Below are 23,777 nucleotides of genomic sequence, written 5' to 3'. Positions count from 1 at the left end.
AAGATGAGCAGTTTATTTTTGAGAAATGAGAAATAAAACTGAACATTGTTTCTGAAATTTAAATCGAGAGTCAATAATTTGACAAAATCAAATAACGTTGTCTTGGGTTTTCAGTACACCCAAAAGCAAGAAGATGCCAACCTCAGTGCTTTGTAAATAATTTTGCTGCTGCATTGAACATTCACTTTGAAGATCCATTGCTAAAAATGTAAAAGTTAAGGAATTAATGCAGGTTTCTATTTTGTCCTTTTTCTATGTTTTGTAATCCAAAGAATTGGGGGCAATTAATAAATTTGACACTTTTGTATTCTTTTTCAGTGGGGAAGACTTCATTGATAACTAGGTTCATGTATGACAGCTTTGACAACACTTACCAGGTAAATGCTTTTATTTCATCTGCCATAATACGAAATCTGAACTTTAAATGATCAAGGCAACTTATTTCACAATGATTTTGACCCCATTCAGAAGCAACATTATTTCTGACATAATCTGCTCATTAAAGATTAAGAATGATTAAATATAAAGGGAATCATCTCATTGTCTAATGCTTTGCAGTTTTCAAAAGTCATTCACTTTATTCTAATTTAAGTTTTCCCCCGGCAAGCAAGCACTGTTTTTGAATCACTTACTCAGTAACTTTGCACTTTTTTTAAATTGGTTAGTGAGGAAAAGAATAGTGCTTTTGAGAAAGATGAAAGACTAAATTACAATTAATAGCCTTGTACTGAACACATTAGATTTGGATTCAAAATTGCCCAAGTACACAGAAATGTATAAATGCATATTCTGCCATGAAACTTTAGGAGCATAAATAGAGCTACAAAGAAGAAATAAGACCTCAATATTGATAGAATCATAGAAACCCTACAGTGCAGAAAGAGGCCATTTGGCCCATTTGAGTCTGCATCGACCACAATCCCACCCAAGCCCTACCCCCATATCCTTACACATTTACCCGCTAATCCCTCTAACCTATGCATCTCAGGACACTAAGAGGCAATTTTAGCATGGTTAATCAACATAATCTGCACATCTTTGGACTGACCAAATTTTAAAGCAATAATTACTGTCAAAGTACAAACGGGGAAACCGTTGCCTTTCATTCCCCTCCTTAAATCCAAATGATCCTCATCACAGTAACATTTTATCACAGTCACATTTCTGTACTACTGGCACCTTACCATCTTGGCCACCCCAAGACTCTACCAAGTGAATTTGGATGATAGGTCATCCATCTGAAGAACTAACTTGTTTCTCTCTCCACAGCTGCTGCCTGACTTGCTGACTATTTTCAGTCCTTTTCTCTCCTCTTGTATTAGGAACAAGAGTAGGCCATTCAGCATGTCGAGCTTGCTCCGTCATTCAGTATGATCATGGCTGATTGAACACTTCAGTGCCTTTTTACTCACACTATCTCCATATCCCTTTAAATTATTGTTTATCAGAAATCTATTAATCTCTGCTTTGAACATACACTGACTGAGCTTCCACAGTCTTCTCAAGTAGAGAATTCCAATGATTCACAATCCTCTGTGGGGGAAAAAAAAATCTCATCATGATACCTGACATAGCTGGACAGTAAGATCCCAGAATGGAACCTGGACTCAAAAGACCACAACTTTTAACTTTCTACCAAATGTGGAGGAACAGAACCGCAGGACCATTAATTCATAGGATCATAGAATCCCTACAGTGCAGAAAGAGGCCATTTGGCCTATCGAGTCTGCACCGATCACAATCCCACCCAGGCCCTACCCCCATATTTACCCAGTAAACCCTCTAACCTACGTATCTCAGGACACTAAGGGGTAATTTTAGCATAGTCAATTAACCTAATCTGCACATCTTTGGACTGGGAGGAAACCGGAGCACCTGGAGGAAACCCATGCAGACACAGAGAATGTGCAAACTCCACACAGATAGTGACCCAAGCTGGCAATTGAACCCAGGTCCCTAGAGCTGTGAAGCAGCAGTGCTAACCACTGTGCTACCATGCCGCCCTATTAAAATTAATTTTAACAACAAGAAAAAAAACCTTTATCAAACATTTGAAAATTGAATAATTATACAATTTTCCTTTGCTCCCCTCAGCTTAAATTTTAAGATTGACACGGATTATGACGTATAACTTTAATCTATACTGGTCTCACCAGAGTCCTTTTGATGCACACAAGATGACCATGGTCAACTTCAGACTCCTGTCTGAATCCAAGTGTCTGGTGCCTCCCCCTCCGATGATTGTCATGTGACAGTTTCCACACTCCATTCCCAAAAACAAGCTTTAAAATCTTTGTTCGCAATAATACTTTCCATTAGCAGTTTGCATTCTGAAATCTAGTCGACGTTTTCTAAATGACTTTTTTGAACAGTGCTTCTACTCCACTTCTACCAATGAATCCAGTCGAGGATTTTACCCCTTTAAGTTTTCTTTGTTTTGACTGCTATTCAAATGTCACAATTGCTTTAATTCTCAATTCCCAGATACTTATTAAAATTACATCAAACATTTTAGCTACCTCATAAGACCTGCTGTCCCACTTTAAATCTAGTTGATGCAATTGTCTCTAATTCAGAGCACTTTTTTAAATTCTTCAATAAGTTTTTCTATCTTACGCTCAGTTCACTTAACTTCAGTCATCTGAAACATTCTTTTTGTCCCAATTCCCTGGTTATCTGGACTGTATCTCCTTCCTTAGGAAGCTTATATCAATCCTTGCAACTCCCTTGGCCTGTCCAGCTTCTCCTGGCAGCGTTGAGAGCTTCAGTCCTCAGTGGTCTGTCTCCACCTGCTGTGGCTTCCAGTTAAAACTGAAGAACAAAACAAAGCTCTCCCCTCTGGGAAGTGGGCCTTTTGTTGCTAAGCAATGCCCCTGCTACTGCTCTGTGGAACGTTATGAAAGGAGCTCTTTTAAAAAAAAACTAGCATTTTTAGTTCAAATTCATTGGTTGTAATGGGTTCTCCCAGCATAGTTCTTGTTCCAAATGTGTTTTTATTTTACTTTTCCCCTGTGCATCTCTCAAAAGCGTATGCTCTTGTGGTATCTTGATTTGGATTCTGAATCCTCTGGTATGTTCCTTAGCTGGTTTTTAACCCTTGGTTAGACAGTTTAATCGTAGTGGACCGCTTTACAATGATCAGTTGTGTTGTCAATAATATCCACCCGTGTGTTTTCTAACAGAAGCCAGTTATACCGAGGTGATTGCACTTGCAGCTGTGATGAGCCAATTTGTGATCCGTTGATTCGCCCAAGCTCTGAAATTGAAATGATCACCTTGTCTATATGGCTTGACATTGCAATACAAAAAATTACCATATTTTTTCCTGCAGTTTTAAAGGGAAATGGTACAATGTTTTTTCTCTGGCTTTCTTTCAACTTGAACGAGATCAATATTCTTTTATTTTCTTCTTCCAGTTTGATATGTTTATAGCTCTCCAAGTGAACATTATAATCCATCTAGCTTGTGTCACATTACTTTACAACAAAAGCACTGTTGTGTTGAGAGTAATTTTTTTTGAAATAAATTGTACCATACTGCAGTGGAAACTGATTTCTACCTTTCTTTAGCCATTAAAGACAGATTGTATTGAACCCTGGACTATTTGCAGTTTTATTGTTTAACAGTATTGCTCATTCAATAACCTGCTATAATATGGTAACAACCACCTGCATTTATATAACATGTTATGTTTCCAGCCTCTGTCCTTAATTATGTAGGGTAGTTACCTTGCCTGCATTGTTTTATTTTCACACAGCAAGAATTGCCAATGTGATGCAGAACCTGTTCAGTTTTTTTTTGTGATGTTAGTTGTGAGGGAAATATAGGCTAGGGAATCAGCAACACTTCCTTTTGTTTTTGGATAGTGCAGTGACATCATTACATCGACCTGATGGATGATCAGGTTGATTGTGAATATTACCTGAGAATTTATATTCCACTGCAGGTAGCTGATTAAACCATTAATTCAGAATTTCCAAATGCAAGCTGGTGCAATGTTCTGACTCAGCATTAGAGTAATTGATGAGCTCCAGTTGCGTTATTGAACTGGCTTACACCACACAATGTCTTGTTTAACTTAATGGGTTCAGCAAGCTATTGCTTGAATTTAGGATTTGAGATGTGAAAGCAAGCTGTGAGAACATAATTTGAAAGGGGCTTTCTCTTGAAAATACAGTAAATATTGTCTAAATGGACATTTTTCTATTCTTGGGATTTGGATGATGCTGGCAAGGCAACGTTTTTTTAAACTTAACTATTTTTGCTCTGAGGACGTTGTCAGCAAGATTTAAGACCAGATCAAGTAGTGGAACCAGGTTTCCTTCCTGTAAACTAAGTGAATCAGTGGGATTTACTGTCTAACCTCTGTTGTTAAGTTCATGCCTACTGCATATTCAGTCCCGTGAGTGAAAATTTCCAGTGAGGAGCCTTTTAATTTTTAATTCTATTTTCAGCATTTCTCAATATTCAGTGCTTCAGCAAACAGCATCCTGAATACTAAATTATTGAGTGTTGCTGTTCAGAGAGTAGATGTTAATATGGGAAAGGGCGTCTGCTACTCCACTTGCACAGCTTCATATTCCAATTATTTGTAATTAATTCTATCTAGTTTTAAAATTAAATTGGCTAATGCATTGTATTAATGTTTGTTTCATTATCTCCATAAAAGTTTTCATTTTGGTATTATGTATTTTAACTGCTGTCATTGGCTTATCTCAGACTTTCAAAAAAGACTGTCAGGGAAATTTAATTGCAAATTTGAATTGGATTAAAATCCTGGAAAGATGTACTTTCTAAAAAAAAAAGCCTGACAGTTTTTCCTGGTGTCTCCTTAAATGCTCAAAACCTTGAGACTACAAAAATTTTGCCATAATCTGCTATTGTAACTTTACCAAAAGTCTTCAGTCTGACCACTGGCTATAGCATGTAATAACTGTTCAAGAGCAGTGGAAAAAATGGAGGATTGAAATGATAAAGCTGAGGATGGGGGCCATGCTTGACCCCACCTATCTGATCTTAGTTTTTGCATATATCTTTTTAGAATAGATTAGCCCTTTTTACTTTAAATGCATTTTCTGCAAATAGAGAAAGCACCATCTGGAAAATTTATTGCAATTTCACATATGCCTCAATAATGTAGGTTTGATGAATTGAGCAGTTGATCTTTGTGTGTCTTGTCTCAAGAGCCAGTTCCTATCCATTTATAGTTTCAGCATTGAAAGCAAAAGAAGAAATAGCTGGTTGAACTTAAAAGCTCTTTAATGCACAGGTGAGGTGTACAGCTCTGAGTGCACCTACATCTGAGGAATTGCAGTGATTCGTGAAAGCAGCTCACTACCACCTCAAGGCAACTAGGGATGGGCAATAAATGTTGGCCTAGCCAGTGACATCCACATCCCCATAAACAAATTTTTAAAAAAATGCAAAACGAAGGGTTCAGCATCTTGAAGTTTCAGCTGAAGTTGGCATCCTAGTTAGCGACAACTGTAATTTTGACCTGTTTCTCCAGAAGTCTGAACATAAATATGAATGCTTCATTTCTGTTTAGCAGAAGGTTTTTGCTGAGGCTACCCCCTTCTCATTCTTTGACACAGTTGACCATATTATCCACTGCCATTCAGCTGGGTAGACCTTTGCTCACCTGGTTCCATTCTTATTTATCTAATCATGGTCAGAGATTAACCTGCATTTGCTTGCATTCTTTCTTGCACACAGTTACCTGGGTGTCCATCAAGGATTTATCCTTGCTTATGTCCTATTTCTTATCTACATAATCTGAAAACATGCCAGCTGTATGCTGACAGCACTCTCCACTCTCTCCGAATGGGATGCTGGCCTTCATAGCGAGGGGGATTGAATATAAAAGTAGGGAGGTCTTGCTGCAGCTGTATAGGGCATTGGTGAGGCCGCAGCTGGAGTACTGTGTGCAGTTTTGGGCGCCGCACCTGCGCAAGGATATTTTGGCCCTGGAGGGAGTGCAGAGGAGGTTTACTAGGCTGATACCGGAGTTGAGGGGATTGAGCTATGAGGAGAGGCTGAATAAACTAGGCTTGTACTCGTTAGAGTTTAGAAGAATGAGGGGAGATCTCATTGAGACGTATAAGATGATGAATGGGATGGATAGGATAGAGGTGGAGAGACTCTTCCCGCTCAAAAAAGACAGTAGGACTAGGGGGCACAGCCTCAAGATAAAGGGGAGGCGGTTTAGAACGGAGTTGAGGAGGAACTTCTTCACTCCAAGGGTGGTGAATCTCTGGAATTCTCTGCCCGTTGAAGTGGTGGAGGCTGCCTCGCTAAATATTTTTAAGAAGCGGGTTGATGGGTTTTTGATAAGAGAAGGGATTAAGGGTTATGGGGAGAGGGCGGGAAAGTGGAACTGAGCCACGACAGATCAGCCATGATCTTATTGAATGGCGGGGCAGGCTCGAAGGGCTAGATGGCCTACTCCTGCTCCTATTTCTTATGTTCTTATGTCTGACATCCAGTACTGAATGAGTCGTGATTTCCGCCAATTAAATATTGGAAAGACTAAAACTAATTGTCTTCAGTTCCTGCCACAAACGTCCCTCTTTGGCATCTGTCTCGGGCTGAGCTAGAATGTTCACAACCTTTAGTGTCGTTCTGCACCACCATTAAGGTAGCAGATTTCCATCTTGGTAACATTATTGGATTCTGCCCTGCCTCTGCCCATCTACAGCTGAAACTTTCATCCATGCCGTTGTTGCCTCTGGGCTCGACTATTGTAATGGACTCCTGGACAGCCTCCTACATTCTACACTCCCTTGAGGTAGAATCATAGAATCCTACAGGGCAGAAGGAGGCCATTCGACCCATCAAGTCTGCACCAACTGCAATTCTACCCAGGCCCTTTCCCCATATTCACATGCATTTGTCCTAGCTAGACCCCCTGACAGTAAAGGGCTATTTAGCATGACAAATCCACAGAACCTGCACATCTTTGGACTGTGGGAGGAAATCAGAGCACCTGGAAGAAACCCATGTAGACATGAGGAGAATGTGCAAAGTCCACACAGTGACTCAAGTCAGGAATTAAACCTGGGTCCCTGGCGCTGATACAGCAGTACTAACCACTGCACCACCATGTTGTCCTGTCATCCAGAACTCTGCTGCCCATGTGCTATCAACCCTATATTTTCTTGCCTAAATCACCACCTGGTTAAGCAACATCTTGATTTTAAAATTCTCGTCTTTGTTTATGAATTCCGTCATGGTCTTAACCCTCCACAATTTCTAACTTGCTCCAGCTCCACATCTTTAAATCATACATCATGAAAATCCCTGCTTTTAATTGCTCCACAATATTTGTTTTTATTATTATGGGATGTGGACATTGCTGGTTGGCCAGCATTTATTACCTATCCCTATTTGCCTTTGGAGTGAATAGCTTGCCAGGCAGCTTCAGTGGGCATTAGTCATCCACATTGTTGTGGATATGGAGTCACGTGTAGATCAGACCAGGTAAAGGTGGCAGATTTTCTTCCCTTAAATGACATTAGTAAACCAGACAATCAACAATGGTTTCACAGTCATTGTTAGACTTTTAATTCCAGGTTTTTAGTGAATTCAAATATCACTATCTGCCATGGAAGGATTCAAACCCAGTCCCTCACTTACCTGATGAAGGGGCAGTGCTCTGAAAGCTAGTGGCTTGTGCTACCAAATAAACCTGTTGGACTTTAACCTGGTGTTGTGAGACTTTTAACTGTGTTTACCCCAGTCCAATGCCAGCATCTCCACATCACGTTTATTTTGATAGACATTGCTTCATGTGGCATTCACTCCCCAGCAGCCTTGTGACTGAACTACACCAAATGGATTGCAGCAGTTCAGGTTATCCCAGCCCAATGCTGGCATCTCCACATCATGGCAGCTCAAACAGGCAGCTCATTATTGGATAGACTTTGTATTGAGTATAACTGAGTGGTGTCAAAGAATGAACCTTGATATACAGTCTATAAGGTCAGAGATGATGTGACTTACGGGAGCATCTGGTCACTTACACCAACAAGTTGGTGAGGAAAGGTTAAAGGAATCAGGAAGTGCTATATTCAGATCATATTGGGTGTCAAAAATACTGTTATTTTGTAATTGATAACTTGTATATTTTAATTGAACTAAATCATTTTTCTTTCCCATCACCACCCCTGTCCTACAGGCAACCATTGGAATAGACTTTTTGTCAAAAACTATGTATTTGGAAGATCGAACAGTAAGTAACTTAAATTTTTTTTCAAATTTAAAGACTAATTTTGAAAATGCGTTTAATATTTCTAGAAAATGAAGACAGTGATCAGAATAGATTATCAAAATGATCCATCTACTAATTAAGGGGAGGACGCCGTGTTTATCATATTTTTAGCAAATCGTGTTTAAAAGCTAACAATTGCTTTCAGCTGTACTGTAACAAACTATATTGGTGTCCCCTTTTCTTTCAGTAGCGATTACATAGGGAACTTTTTACTCCCCCCTCCCCCTCCACCTCCACCTCCCATGTGAAGTATGGAGTCACTGGCAAGTGTTAGAAACTGCCATCTCAGCAATTTCTGCTGACAGGTAAATGGCACTCTGGGGAGAAGCTGGTGCACTTTGTACCAAGTTTATCAATTGTATCCAGCATTCAAGCGTGGGAATGTTGTTGACTTCATTTCAATGACAGGCACTGTACAGACCCATTTGGTGTACTAAGTGTGGATCTATGAGCTAGGAATCCTGCCATGCCAGGCTTCCCAAGAGTCTGCTTTTATATTACAATAAACGAGCATGCTTTCTCGTAATTCCTTCTTGAGTTGTTAAATCTGTTAAGTTATTTGAGGATGTTATTTGAGAAAAAAGAGTGCATATTCCTGCCTCTCTCTGACCTCCTAAAATAAATGAAAATTAGATGTGGCCTTCTGCAGTTTGAGTTTGCTATTATCCCCATGTGGTATAAGGGCGATGGATTCAAAAGCTTTCATCTCCAGCACTGGACCTGAAATTCACATCTGTTAATTTTGGCCAGGTTATCCTCCCATATAATGTTTTCTACTAATGTGCATCACCAACACAACTGTTGTGCACAGACAGAAAAGTTTTCTATGTCAAAAGCAAGATATTATTTCTATTCTATAAATTTCTAGGATATAATTATGTAAAAGTATTTTTAAGATGTTTATCCATTCCTGCTCTTGCATTGCTGATTGTGTTTTGTTCCTTTCCGTATCAGATGATTTTTTTTTAGTCGTCTTTATCTTTGGCCTCTAGAACCATAGAACGTTACAGCGCAGAAACAGGTGCTTTGGCCCTTCTTGATTGTGCCGAACCATTTTTCTGCGTAGTCCCACTGACCTGCACCTGAACCATATCCGTCCACACCCCTCTCAACCATGTACCTGTCCAAGTTTTTCTTAAATGTTGAAAGTGAGCTCGCTTTCACCACTTCATCTGGCAGCTCATTCCACACTCCCACCACTCTGTGAAGAAGCCCCACCCCCCCAATATTCCCTTTAAACTTTTCCTCCTTCACCCTTAACCCAAGTCCTCTAGTTTTTTTTCTCCCCTAGCCTCAGTGGAAAAAGCCTGCTTGCATTCATTCTATCTGTATGCATCATAATTTTATATACACCTCTATGCAATCTCCCCTCATTCTTCTTTGCTCCAGGGAATAAAGTCCTAACCCATTCAACCTCTCTCTGTAACTCAGTTTCTCAAGTCCCGGCAACATGCTTGTAAACCTTCTCTGCACTCTTTCAACCTTATTAATATCCTTCTGTAATTAGATGACCAAAACTGCACACAATACTCTAAATTTAGCCTCACCAGTGTCTTATACAACCTACCATACATTCCAACTCTTATACTCAATACTTTGATTTATAAAGGCCAATGTACCAAAAGCATTCTTTACGACCCTATCTACCTGTGATGCCGCTTCTGGGAATTATGTATCTGTATTCCCAGATCCCTCTGTCCTACTGCACTCTTCAGTGTCCTACCATTTACCTTGTATGTTCTATCTTAGTTTGTCTTTCCAAAGTGCAATACCTCACACTTGTCTGCATTAAACTCCATCTGCCATTTTTCAGCCCATTTTTCTAGCTAGTCCAAATCCCTCTGCAAGCTTTGAAAACATTCCTCACTGTCCACTACACCTCCAATCTTTGTATCATCAGCAAATTTGCTGATCCAATTTACCACATTATCATCCAGATCGTTGGTACAGCTGACAAACAACAATGGACCCAGCACTGATCCCTGTGACACCCTACTAGCCACAGGACTCCACTCAGAAGCAATCCTCCACTACCACTCTCTGACTTCTCCCATTAAGCCAATGTCTAATCCAATTTCTCCATGTATACCTAGCAACTGAACCTTCCTCACTAATGTTCCATGAGGGACCTTGTCAGAGGCCTACTGAAGTCCATGTAGACAACATCCACTGCCTTCCCTTCGTCCACTTTCCTGGTAACTTCCTCGAGAAACTCTAATAGATTAGTTAAACATGACCTAACACGCACAAAGCCAAGTTGACTCTCCCTAATAAGTCCCTGTCCACACAAGTATTTGTAGATCCTATCTCTTAGTACTCCTTCCAATAATTTACCTACTACTGACATTAAACTCACTGGCCTATAATTTCCCGGATTTGTTTTTGATCCTTTTTTAAACAACAAAACAACATGAGCTATCCTCCAATCATCCAGCACCTTACCTGTGGATACTGACATTTTAAATCTATCTGCCAGGGCCCCTGCAATTTCAACACTAGTCTCCTTCGAGGTCCGAAGGAATACCCTGTCCAGTCCTGGGGATTTGTCTACTCTGATTTCCCTCAAGACAGCAAGCACCTCCTCCCCTTTAATCTATATAGGTTCCATGACCTCCCTACTTGTTTGCCTTATTTCCATAGACTCCATTGCCAGTTTCCTTAGTAAATACGAATGCAAAAAACTCATTTAATATCTTCCCCCATTTCTTTTGGTTCCATACATAGCCGACTACTCTAGTTGAATCTGAAACCAGCAAATGCTGTGGTGTTTTCTCCATGATCTGTACTGGCTGATGTTCCAGAGAAGGCTGGGCTGACTTCTTGGCAAGTAGACTCTGGGAGAGGTATTCCATGGAAACTGCACCAGTTAATGGCGACTGACAGTTAACTGCCAAACATTGTTTGAAAATTTAAGCCAGGCAGTGTGACTGACTATTTAAGGCATCATCCTGAGGAATGAACTAGCATCTCCCAATCGGCGTCCACACGCCAACCAATCAAACTCTTGATTGTTATAATCTAATGTCCAGGCTCTCTTCCAAATGCAAAATGGACTTGCGTTATTTTAAGAAGCAAAAGCATTAAGTTAGGAAAAATGTGCACAACCTAGCAAGATTCTGTGCAATCTTCTTGTGGCTTGTTAGAAGGTCCATCAAAACACACATCTTAGTGTCTCTCTTAGCTAACTTCAGAGCCATTTTTAGCTGCTGCTCCAAAATGCATGCCTATATTTCTTGCAACTCCATGTTTGACTCTTCAATCAGGTATCTGCTCTTGGCTCAACACCATCCCATTTCTAATCAAAGCCATTAATGACATACTCTTTGACTTTGGCATGCTGCATTATCCCAACTTGTCCTCAGTACAGACTAAGATGTTTAGCCAAATTATCAAAACCTTTTCCATTGTTCAGCACGTTTCACATTTGGGTCTGCTTTATGTATCTGATTGTAGCTACAGCATATCAAGAAATGACTTCTGATACCATTGCACATTTATCTCAAGTCTGGCTATTCTTTGCCAAGGTGTTGTTTTTGGTGACATCATCCACACTGATGGTCAGCTTCCACATGAGGCCTGAGTAGATCCATTCCATATCTTCTCCACCTCCATTAATTCTCCATTGTCTTTACTGGATTGTTTTCCAACATTCAGTCTTAATGAGCTGCAATTTCCCCAAAAATAAGAGTAATTGCTTTTGGCCCCTCCCCTGCACTCAAACTTTTTCTGTCCATCTGTGGCTACACAGAAAATTTTGTAACCTCTGGCCTAAACAATCCCACACTGAGTTGTCACTCCATTTCTTCTCCATCACAATCATGTTATTCACCTGTTTTTGCCTTATTCTTTCCACTTCTGTGCTTACCTGAGACATGGGCAGCTGTGATTTTTGTCACCTCCACACTTGATCATTCCAGCAATCACTGCTGGCCTGCGCTCTGCGTTTTTAAAATGATCATACTCTTGAAATCCTTTCATGACCTTGCCCCTTCCCATCGATAATCATCTTCAACCCTACACTCACTGCTGAACTCTGATTCTCCTCCTGGCTCCACCATTGCTGGCTTTGTCTTCAGCTTCCTGCTTCTGAAATTCTGTCTGTCTCTCTCTCTCTTCTCCGGCCCCTCCCCCCACTTCTTTTAGAACTCACCTTTTTGACAACTTTTAAACAAATTAGTATAACTTTGCCTTAGTATATAGTTTTTGATTATGCCTTTGCAACACACAGATGTTTTTTAACAGTGAAAAGCCTCATTTAAATGCAAATTATATAGCTGGCAGTGTGAAAGATCTGCTCATTTATTCTTCTACAGCCACTTGGTAGCAGCAAGTCGCCAGCATCTAAATCAATTTGGCTTCAGTTAATGTGTAGATGGTCTTGCCACTGTCTTCAGAAAAGTTTTTGATTTCACCCTTACCTTGATATAATTAGAGGCGTTGACTTTGACCAACAAGCCACTAAATCAATAGAGCTCCCAAGTGTAAGAACTCCCAAGTAAAAAGCTCATTCTCTTCGAGTTCCTTTATCTCTAAGCCAGTTCCCTGGAAAGCTTGTGTTTTTTGTGATAACACTTGACGTTTTGGAGCTACTATGCTTCAAATTTAGGTCTGTATTTGTGATTGGGAAAAATTTGGGAATGTCTACTCCAGCTGCTGTCTTCATTATTCTTGAGTTGAATTTCTAGATGGAGATTTCAATTTTCAACTTCTCCCTTTTTATTCTCTGAACTTGTGAACGGTAGAAAGCAAAATCAAAATTTAGAGTTCCTTATGCCTCTAAAGAATGAAAACTACTCTTTTAGGCAATGGATTGGGCAAAATGATAGCATCATAATGTTAAATATCACCAGGTGATTCTTCTTTAGTCACTACCCACCAGATGCCAATAAATATTTGAGAATTTTGAAAGCAAGAGGAAAGAAATAGCTGTGAGATAATAGTATCCATTTACCTATTTTGATGCTGCCATCTCATGTACAGCACTAGGGATATTGAAAAATTGGCTGTTTTGTTTTGGAAGCTTTTACTTGGAGTATAAAATTGGAAATGTTTAAATTTGGTAATTATTTTGAGAATTCTGCATGAGGCTGTGAGCCAAAATATAAGCTTACATTTTTATTGGAATGGGGTGAGGGAAGAATAAAGTTCAGATTTTTTTGAAAGTGGAAAAATGAAGAATTGAGGTTCTGAATTTTCTCTTTAAAGAGTGGTATAAGATCTTTATCTTGGAGTAACAGTTTCTGAAATTATATAGTTGTGTGGCACTGTAAAAATATGATTTCCAAAACTAAAGCTCCAAGTTTTCAACATCCAAATGCTAGATTTAGTAAGTTTGCGAATGACACAAAGGTTGGTTGATTTGCGGATAGCGATGATCATAGGATACAGCAGGGGATAGATCGGTTGGAGGCTTGGGTGGAGAGATGGCAGATGGCGTTTAATCCGGACAAATGTGACATAGTGCATTTTGGAAGGTTTAATACAAATCGGATATATACAGTAAATGGCAAAACCCTTAAGAGTATTGATAGGCAAAGGGATCTGGGTGTACAGGTACACGAGTCACTGAAAATGGCAGTGCAGTTGGAGAAAGTAGTCAAGAAGGCATATGGCATGCTTGCCTTCATTGGCCGGGGCATTGAGTTTAAAAATTGGCAAGTCATGTTGCAACTTTATGGAACCTTAGTTAAGCCGCATTTGGAATATAGTGTGGTGACCAGAATTAGACACTATCAGAAGGAGGTGGAGGCTTTGGAGAGGGTGCAGAAAAGATTTACCAGGATGTTGCCTGCTATGGATGGCGTTAGCTATGAGGAGAAGTTGGAGAAACTTAGTTTGTTCTCATTGGAACGACAGAGGTTGAGGGCCGACCTGATAGAAGTCTACAAGATTGAGAGGCATGGGCAGAATAGGTAGTAAGGAGCTGCTTCCCAGGTGGAAGAGTCAATTACAAGGGGGCATAGGTTTAAGGGGCAAGGTTTAAGGAGATGTACAAGGCAGATTTTTTTTTTGAGTGATGGGTGCCTGGAACTTGCTGCTGGGGAGGTAGTGGAAGCGGATGCGGTAGTAAGTTTTAAGGGGTGGCTTGACAAATACATGAATAGGATGGGAATAGAGCGATATGGAACCCCAGAAGGGTAGGGGGTTTTAGTTCAGTCAGGCAGCATGGTTGGTGCAAGCTTGGAGGGTCGAAGGGCCTGTTCTCGTGCTGTAATTTTCTTTGTTCTTTGTACTGTACTTCTGGTGATAACGATATCAAAAGAGGTAAATGGATGTTGAGTTATACTAATCAGCATAGGACACTATCCAGGAAATTTTCACAGCTGCCAAAATATATTTTGCATTTAAATTTGAGTGCAGAAATCTTGGCATTGTTGGGAATTGTGTGGATCCTTTTTGTTCCACAGCCTTTTTTTGCAGATTTTGTTGCGTTTGTGTGCAGTGAAAGCATTCACGTGTACTACCATATTGATGCATCAGGGCAAACCTGCTTTCCTACGGTCAGATGGTGGGTATTAATGTTGATCAGTTGGTCTGTAATAATATTGGGTCAGTGTTCTGTACTTTCAGAACAGAAATTGCATTACAAAATGATGCTGCATGCTGTTCTGGGCATCTTAAACTCTCAGAATTTTGAAATGCCTGATTATTAACACTTGCACTGCTACAGTAAATTGCTTGTTAGCAATGACTCCTATTCGAACAATCTAGAAAGCTGTACTGGAACTACTCCAAACCCAGATTGTTCTGGATGGGGAGATTTGAACCCTCGTGGAAAGACAAGTTTGTTTTTATCATCTTTATACTTTTTTAAATAAAGCTGTTTTTATATAACTATCAGCTCCCAAAGTGACTTTCACACAGCTGACAATACTTGAGAAATCCAACATGAAGAATGCCCAAGTTATGTTTGGTCCATATTTCAGCTCTCCGTGGTTCATCTAATCCATTGACGCCAATTGGTGTAGCTTTTACTGTTTGCAGATGCCAAAACTATGGAATGGAGATGATTCTAAACATTTTCCAACCATGTGATATGTGAAAGTATATCATCTTGTGAGACATAAGGTTAACATTGATTTTATGAGGGTTTTAACAGTCTCTGGCCATTGTTTTTAGTTTCTGCATTAGCTTTTTTTTCACTTTTCCTTTGCTTTGTGTGTTTTAGTGCTTGCCATTGGCTTTGTTCTCTTTGACTTTTTTTCCCATCCTACAGATACGGCTTCAGCTCTGGGATACTGCAGGCCAAGAGCGTTTCCGTAGCCTTATTCCCAGTTACATCCGTGATTCAGCTGCAGCTGTAGTAGTTTACGATATCACAAGTAGGTATATAAAGTTTTGATGTTCAAAAGGGAACGGCCCTTGATGTTCTTATTCCTCCCTTTTCTTGCTGTTGTTTGCCTGATGACTAGGTGCGGTTGCAGTTATGGGACACAGCAGGTCAGGAGCGGTTCAGGAGCTTGATTCCTAGCTACATTCGTGACTCTACTGTTGCAGTTGTTGTCTATGATATTACAAGTGAGTGGGGCCTTTTGCTATTCTAACATTGGCTTCTAATTGGCATGTGCATCCCCTGTTGTCACTTGCATTTTTGCATAACCTCCTCGCTAGGCCTGTGAAGAAAATCTGGTTGTGTTTCTGGTAACCATGGTTATTTGTCTGGCCTTGGGTTAAACCAAATAGTGCTTGAATGTTGGGGGAGTGTTTTCAAAATTTTCCAGTTGGTGTGTAGTAACTTTTCAAAGTAAATACCTTGCTCTCACTTGTCTATAATATTGCCTAAGAGAAATTTTTTCAATTCTGCCAGCTACATCTGATTATTTTGGAAGTGAAAATTCTGTGGCTGTCAATTATGGCATCATGTGCATTTTTAAACATTTATTCTTAATAAACATTACAAGCAAGTCCAGTATTCATAGTCCCTGCTTTGAACTGTTCTTGTCAATGTGCTACTAGATGGGGAGTTCCTGGAATTTGACTCAGCAGCAATGAAGAAGTGGCAATATGCAGCCAGGTTAGGATACTAACAAATATATAAACACACAAATTAGGAGCAGATGTAAGCAATTCTAACCTGCTCCAACACCTGATAAGATCATGACTGACCTGATTTATATGACTACCCCATACCGTTTGACTTCTTTGTCAATCCAGAATTTTTAAAAGCAGCCGCAAAGACATTCAATACCCTGTCTCCACTACACTTGGGAGAAGAAAATTCTACGTACCGACAACTGAGAGAAAAGGTTTCTCCTCGGAAAATGCCCCAAGGTCTCAGTGCTTTTTACAGCACTTCACACCCCAAGGTCTTGCTGCCTTTTACAACATCTCGTACCTTATCTGGTGATGTGTGCATTGTCAATGGTGGAAAGGTTTCAGGGAGTCGAGATTATGCAGCATCTGAGCAGCTCTGATAGTCATGGCGTTTACCTGGCTGATCAGTCAGTTCTAGTGAGTAGTCACCCTTGGTTTAAATGGTGGGGGATTTGACTATGAAAATGGATTTCAATTCCATAAGGAAGTTACTTGATTCTCTTTGAACCACAGAAATGATACAGTACGGTAGGTGGCCATTCAGCCCATGTTGTCCATGTTGACCCAAAGTCACCCAGGTGCCCTTTGTAATCCCATTTCCCTGCACAAGGCCCCTAACCCTGCTATTACAGCACTTCAGGGTGCAGATCCAGGTATTTTTTAAGAGTTTAGTGTCTCTGCCTCCACCACCAACTCGGGCAGTGAATTCTGGACACCCACCACCCTCTGCATAAAATGGTGTTTCCTCTCATCTTCTGCCACTTAGCCTGAATCTATGAACCCTGGTTTTTGAACATGCCAAGATCTCTCACTTCATCTACTCGTCTCAGTATATTCCTGTTTATTGTGTATTCCCTTTTTACTGTTTGACTTCCCTAATTGCATTGCCTCTTAATTATCAGTATTGAACTCCCAAATGTCACTTTCCTGCCCATGCCACCAATCCATCTATATTATGTTGGAGCTTATGCAATCCATTACATGGTTAATTTTTGGCATCTGCAAATTTCTCAACTGTTGATTTTCAAGTCCAAATCATTGGTATATAAAACCAACAGGGGTTCCACAGTAAACCCTGCAGAACACCACTTGAAACAGTAAGGGCAGCTGCCGACCATTACCCTTTTGTTGGTAATGGTCACTGACCAGTATCTGTATGAAGTGAAAGTCAGTTGCTGTGTATGAACCAAGCTGGGATGCTGTCCTGTGGAATTCCTATGGAAATATACTGGGCTTGAAATAATTGGCTGCAATCATTCCAACCACTGGAGTGTTTCTTTCCCCTCTAATCCACGTGGACTTTGGCTTTACTAAGCTTCTTGGTGCCACGTTTTCTTGAATGTTATCTTAATATCAAGGGCAGTTACATGTCTCAGGATTTCAACACATTTGAACTATTCAATGACTTCTTTATCACATTAGTTGACCTTTGTTCAATGCAAGATTGTTCCTTGTTCTGATCACTTGTCAGTTGGCTGAGGTACCTACTTCGATAAAGTGCGAGTCAGTCGATATGTCCTGTTGTTTAATTGTTAACAAGTATGAGCAGCATGTTAGATTCTTGTAAACAGATATTACTCAACTAAACTAAACATAGATCTCAAGATAAATGGGTCACACTGGAAACAGATGAACAAGATTAGGCTATTCAGCTCCTCAAGCCTAATCCATCATCAAGATCTGAGGGGCGATTTTCCCATCCTGCCTCACTCCGTCGATTTTTATTTTAGCTCAGCGGGGCCGGATTAGCGCAGTCCGCACTGGGCATCCAGCCCTGAGCGCATCTCCCAGTGCCAGATTTCTGATGCCGTCAGCTCCACACTGGAAACAAGGACATTTCAATGTCAATATAAATATAATGGGAGTGATTCTGTGTTGCATTTGTGTGAAAGCTGGAATAAATAACGCTGACTTTTTTTGGTGAAAGTTCAGTCTGTGCACTGCTGAGTGCACCAGCTTAGAAATCAAGGAATGAGGCCGTTTCCTGCTGGAGAGATGGCATTGTAGTGCTGAGCGGGCCCTTGTGCATGGACAGTGGCCCCTGTCTGCCAGCATCCTAGTTTTACTGGCCAGATCAGTTGCTGGCTAGTCCCACGATCCTGCAACTCTGGCCATGCAACCACCCTCCCCAACTCCAGCATGTCTGGACTCAGCCTTGACTCTTCTCCTCCAACCCTCCCAACCCTAGCAGTGCAGACTGCTGGCCTCCCTCCCTCCTCCCACCTATCCTGACTGGGAGGCGATCAGTAGGGTATCCTGCTTCCGTTCTGCACCAGGATTGTGAACAGAGGTAGGAAGGTCAGCAACTGGGGCTGCCTGTGAGAGGGTGGGGTCAGCAAAGACTGTCAGTGGTGTGTGGGTGTTGGGGGGGATTGAGACCCAGCCCAGGCATCTTTGTGGGGCCAGCGATTGGGCCAAAGGGCCGGTATTGCGGGGAATGCAGAGCTGGCCAGCAATCAGGAGGCTTGCAGACGCGCCAATGTGCATGCACCAATTTTGGCACTGACAGATCGGTGCAGTGACCCGCTCAGCGCTGTGCTGCCACTGCCTCCAGCAGGAATAGGCCACACTCCCTGAATTTTAACGTGATTTAAGCTGGTGCATTCAGCAGAGCACAGTGTGGGAGCTCCTTTTCTTAACTCCCAGTGAAAACCAGCATGATTTACTTTTTTCACAGAAATTCGACACTTAGATTGCGGCAGCGATTTTCTCAAAAAATTGTCCTCACTCTACCTACCTTTAACCCATATCCTTTGATACTCTTACCTCATTTAAAATTGTTGACCTCAGCCTTGGAAATTTCATTCGACCTAGTATCGCATAGGATGTTCCAGATCTTCAGCTTTGGTCATTTACATTGGCTGACTCATCTATATACTTTTGAAGGATTAAAATGCTTATGTTTTATTCATAAGTGCCAATGTTTGCACTGATAAGCTAGTAAGCTTATTGTATCAAACTCTCAACGTGCACCACTTTATGAATGTATGGACATTGATTCCTTTTGGTAGAATTTGAATTTTATTCTTAAGCAAGGTTTTTTGAACCCATAGTTTAGGTGCAGTTTTGATTACATTGTAAAATGATTAATGTGGAAGCTTTACTCATACAGTACAGTGAATGCGGCAGCACCATGTTGCTGATTTTCTTCTTGTTGCTAATGAGTAAGAAAAGTGCGGAGATACCCATGTCCAAAGGATCATAAACCCAAAAATAGTTAATTATCCTATGGCATTTTATTTGTATAAGTATTGAACTTTCCACTGTTCCTGGTGTTCAAGCTGTTTGCTGCATCTAGGATTGTTGTTTTCTATTGAAACATTGGCCATGTGTAAAGCAGTAAGGAACTTTGTAAATGTGATACAAGGTTCCTGCAAGTTGTTTAGAATTCTGACTTTAGGAAAACTTGTTCAGGTCACTTACACTGCTTGTACCACCTTGCTTCAAATAAACCTCAGTGTATCTGATTTAAGATTGCAGGTGTCAGCATGGCCTGAAAATGTAGGTGCTAAGTTCCAATTACTAATGTTTGCACTATACCAGTGTGCTTTTATTTGCCTATATTGTTGACTGGGATGAAGGTTCCTTGGTTTAAAAGAGAAGAATTTAAGAATATTTATAATTCAAATTTCTCCATGTTGGCTTGGAGAGAATTTTGTTCTTTACATGCTGGTGTTGTTGCTAGCATAGAAATGCTGAGGGATACAATTTCTTGCCAAACATGGGCTGCAAGTGTATGTTGTTCTGCAAATTATCTGACTTCTGGTGGGCAACACGGTGGCACAGTGGTTAGCACTGCTGCCTTACAGCTCCATATACCTGGGTTTCATTCCTGACTTGGGTCAGTGTTTGGATGGAGTTAGCTTGTACTCCCCGTGACTGTGTGTGTTTCCTTCAGGTGCTCTGGTTTCCTCCCACGGTCCAAAGTTGTGCAGATTAGGTTGAATGGCCATGCTATATTGCCACTTAGTGTCCTGGGATGTGTATGTTAGAGGGATAAGCAGGGTAACGGTGTGAGGTTTCGAGGACAGGGCCTGGTGGGATTGTTGTTGCTGCACACTTGGTGGGCCGAATGTAGTGTTTCTATGATTCTTTGATGGCTAATGCAACCAGATGAGGATGCACATTTTGTAAAGATGCCTCCTATTCCAGGGCAGCATTGAAGTCAGTTTCAAGTTGATTGCTGTATCTAGTAAAGCTCTTTGGGATGGGTGCAGTTGCTCAGTGTTGGTATCAGCAGAGTGGTCTGGTAGGAACACATAAGAACATAAGAAATAGGAGCAGGAGTAGGCCATCTAGCCCTTCGAGCCTGCCCCGCCATTCAATAAGATCATGGCTGATCTGTCGTGGCTCAGTTCCACATTCCCGCCCTCTCCCCATAACCCTTAATCCCCTCTCTTATCAAAAACCCATCAACCCGCTTCTTAAAAATATTTAGCGAGGTAGCCTCCACCACTTCAACGGGCAGAGAATTCCAGAGATTCACCACCCTTTGAGTGAAGAAGTTCTTCCTCAACTCCGTTCTAAACCGCCCCCCCCTTTATCTTGAGGCTGTACCCCCTAGTCCTACTGTCCTTTCTGAGCGGGAAGAGTCTCTCCACCTCTATCCTATCCATCCCATTCATCATCTTATATGTCTCAATGAGATCTCCCCTCATTCTTCTAAACTCTAACGAGTACCAGCCTAGTTTATTCAGCCTCTCCTCATAGCTCAACCCCCTCAACTCCGGCATCAGCCTAGTAAACCTCCTCTGCACTCCCTCCAAGGCCAAAATATCCTTGCGTAAGTACGGCGCCCAAAACTGCACACAGTACTCCAGCTGCAGCCTCACCAATGCCCTATATAGCTGCAGCAAGACCTCCCTACTTTTATATCCAATCCCCCTCGCTATGAAGGCCAGCATCCCATTCGCCTTCCTGACCACCTGCTGCACCTGCAAGCTGGGTTTTTGCGACTCATGCACAAGGACCCCGAGGTCCCTCTGCACCGTCGCCTGCTGCAGTTTTTCTCCACGTAAGTAATAATCTTTCCTATCATTATTCCTACCAAAGTGTACCACCTCGCACTTGCCAACATTAAATTCCATTTGCCAGTTCCTGGCCCATTCGCCCAGCCTATCTAGATCCTTCTGCAGACTCTCCACACTCTCCGCACAATTTGCCTTTGATGAGAATAAAAAGTAAATTGTAGTTCTGAGGCCTTAGAGTCAGCATGCCTCCTTGTTTTTACATAAAGGTTGACCTTGTTACAGGTGGTTTTTTGCTGTCTTGTACATAGCCATTTGGAGAAGGATGGATGCTGGGAGCCAATCTTTACTCAGTCTTGTTTGAGTTTTACTTGAGCGTATAAAGAGGCAATTGCTGAAACTATATTGGAAAGTAAGTTGGGAGATATTTTTTCATGTTTCACTCTAAACAAATACAAGATTGAGTTTTACTGCAGAAAAAGAGGCCATTTGGCCCATTGTGACTGTGCCGGCCATCAAACACCCGTCCTGAACTCATTTTCTAGCACTTCATCCAGAGCCTTATATTTTGTGAAGTGCTTGTCTAAATGCCTTTTAAATATTGAGGGTTCCTGACTTGGCCAGCCTTTTCAGGTACCACCACCCTCTGGGTGAAAACATTTTTCGTCAGATCCCTGCTATATCTCTACCACGTTTAAAGGACAAGGGCAGCAAATGCATGGGAACACCACCAGCTGGAAGATCCCTTCCAAGCTACACAGCATCCTGACTTGAAACTATAATCAACATTTCTTCAACGTTGCCTCGTCAAAATCCTAGAACTCCCTCCTAAAAACACTGTGGGTGTACCTACACCACAGACTGCAGCAGTTCAAGAATGCAACTCAACACCAACTACTTGCAAACAACTAAGATTGAGAAACAAATGGTGGCTGAACCAGTGATGCCCACTCCCCATGAAATAATACATTTTTAAAAATACCCCTGCATATTATTAAACACAGTTAATGCACAATTAGTATTCAATTCTCTTTTCCTTTTATTCCTTGTATGGAAAATGCTGTCACATGGTCACCAGAAGCCCTCCAGTATCTCTTGCAAGTGACTTTTTTGTGAATGGGCCTCGGTGTTAAATTGGCAGGTTATGTGAAAGTTGGTGGGAACAATACAGCAAAACTTGTTCCTCAACTCTTCTGACATCCATTTAGATGCACTTTTCCTGCAGGATATTTGTTTAGAAGTTGGAAGTTGAAGCCCTGCCCCCACCTTTCCCATAGCAGCAAAACTAATTACAGTCCCCGCTACGATCAATTAACATAATATAGATTGGATACTGAAACTGGCACTGCTTTTTACACAATGCTTCTACTTGCAGCAGTTATGCAAAATTTTAAATGGGCAAATTACCCTTCTAACATTGTGCAGGATGAATTCACAGCCTGTCTTATAGGTGCGTGTGGATGTAGACTTGGTAACATCATAGAATCCTGCAGTGCATAAGGAGGCCATTCAGTCCATCAAGTCTGCATGACTGCTATCCCACCCTGGCCCCATCCCTGTAACCCCACATTTACCATGCTAATCCCCCTGACACTAAGGGGCAATTTAGTATGGCCGCACATCTTTATATTGTGGGAGGAAATCCATGTAGGCACGAGGACAGCATGCAAATTCCACACGGACAGTGACCCAAGCTAGCAATTTAACACAGGTCCCTGGTGCTGTGAAGCAGCAGTGCTAACCACTGTACCACCATGCTGCTCAGTAGAGGTGGAAGTAGCTGCCAGCATGCTCACGGCTGTCTGAAGAAGTTTTACAATTTTTGTGCAGTTTTCAGGTCAAGAAGTAGCATGTCAGTTCAAGGGAAAATATTTTTACGTTTTCATTTTTCGTCATCAATTACTTCAAAACCTGGTATAACACAGTCAAATATGCGATGCAGCTCCTACTCCAACTTGCCTTACGATCAGCCCCGGAGCTCCCCCTTTACGACAGTATCTGTACTGCTGATTGTGGGCAAATATGTCCAATAAATTAGTGAGTTAATGCACACATTCATCATGTAGAATTTTGGATTTTCAAAATAGAGCTTTATTAATCAACCCTGGAGCTAAAGAGGTGATTTGCTCAATCTTCTGCATGAAAATGGGACAGAATTATTTACGCTGTCAATGTGAAACACAACCATTTTCATTTAAGGCCTGGATCATTGCAAAGTGTTGTCTCATAGTTGTGATGCCATTGTACTAAGCATGTGTGCATGTAAATGTTGCTTTCAAAATTGAACTTTATTGGAGTAAGTGTATTGTACTGAGAGCGGGTGGAAATGGTCTGGTAGTATATCATGAATTCATTGGAGTTATTGCCATATTTTGAAAGGAGCACTCCAGGTAAGGTTCAGCAATGACAATCACTGGATTAAGTTCAATGGAAAAAATGCATGCTAACCTTCTCTCCTTTTTGAATCAAAATATTCCCTTTTCCTGAATCTTCTGGAGTTGTGCATC

The 23,777-nt window shown here is 41.2% G+C and overlaps 1 protein-coding gene across 3 annotated transcripts in view; it reads left to right on the top strand.

The window, feature by feature from the left end:
• rab6a (RAB6A, member RAS oncogene family) overlaps nucleotides 1–23,777 on the top strand; it is a 95,182-nt gene that overhangs the window by 47,451 nt on the left and 23,954 nt on the right. For 2 of the 3 annotated variants that reach the window (XM_080197541.1, XM_080197544.1), the window contains 3 exons: nucleotides 319–377; nucleotides 8,177–8,230; nucleotides 15,486–15,591. In XM_080197541.1, the coding sequence (XP_080053667.1) occupies nucleotides 319–377; nucleotides 8,177–8,230; nucleotides 15,486–15,591 (219 nt within the window). Of the gene's footprint in view, nucleotides 1–318; nucleotides 378–8,176; nucleotides 8,231–15,485; nucleotides 15,592–15,681; nucleotides 15,788–23,777 lie in introns of all 3 variants that reach the window. The other variant, XM_080197543.1, reaches the window with a different exon arrangement.

The sequence above is a fragment of the Carcharhinus amblyrhynchos genome, chromosome 10 (genome assembly GCF_965287045.1).
Source record: "Carcharhinus amblyrhynchos chromosome 10, sCarAmb.v2.hapA, whole genome shotgun sequence".
NCBI classification, from domain to species: domain Eukaryota; kingdom Metazoa; phylum Chordata; class Chondrichthyes; order Carcharhiniformes; family Carcharhinidae; genus Carcharhinus; species Carcharhinus amblyrhynchos.
Note: the sequence above shows the minus strand (reverse complement) of the source record. Positions and strands in the feature narration are given on the sequence as shown.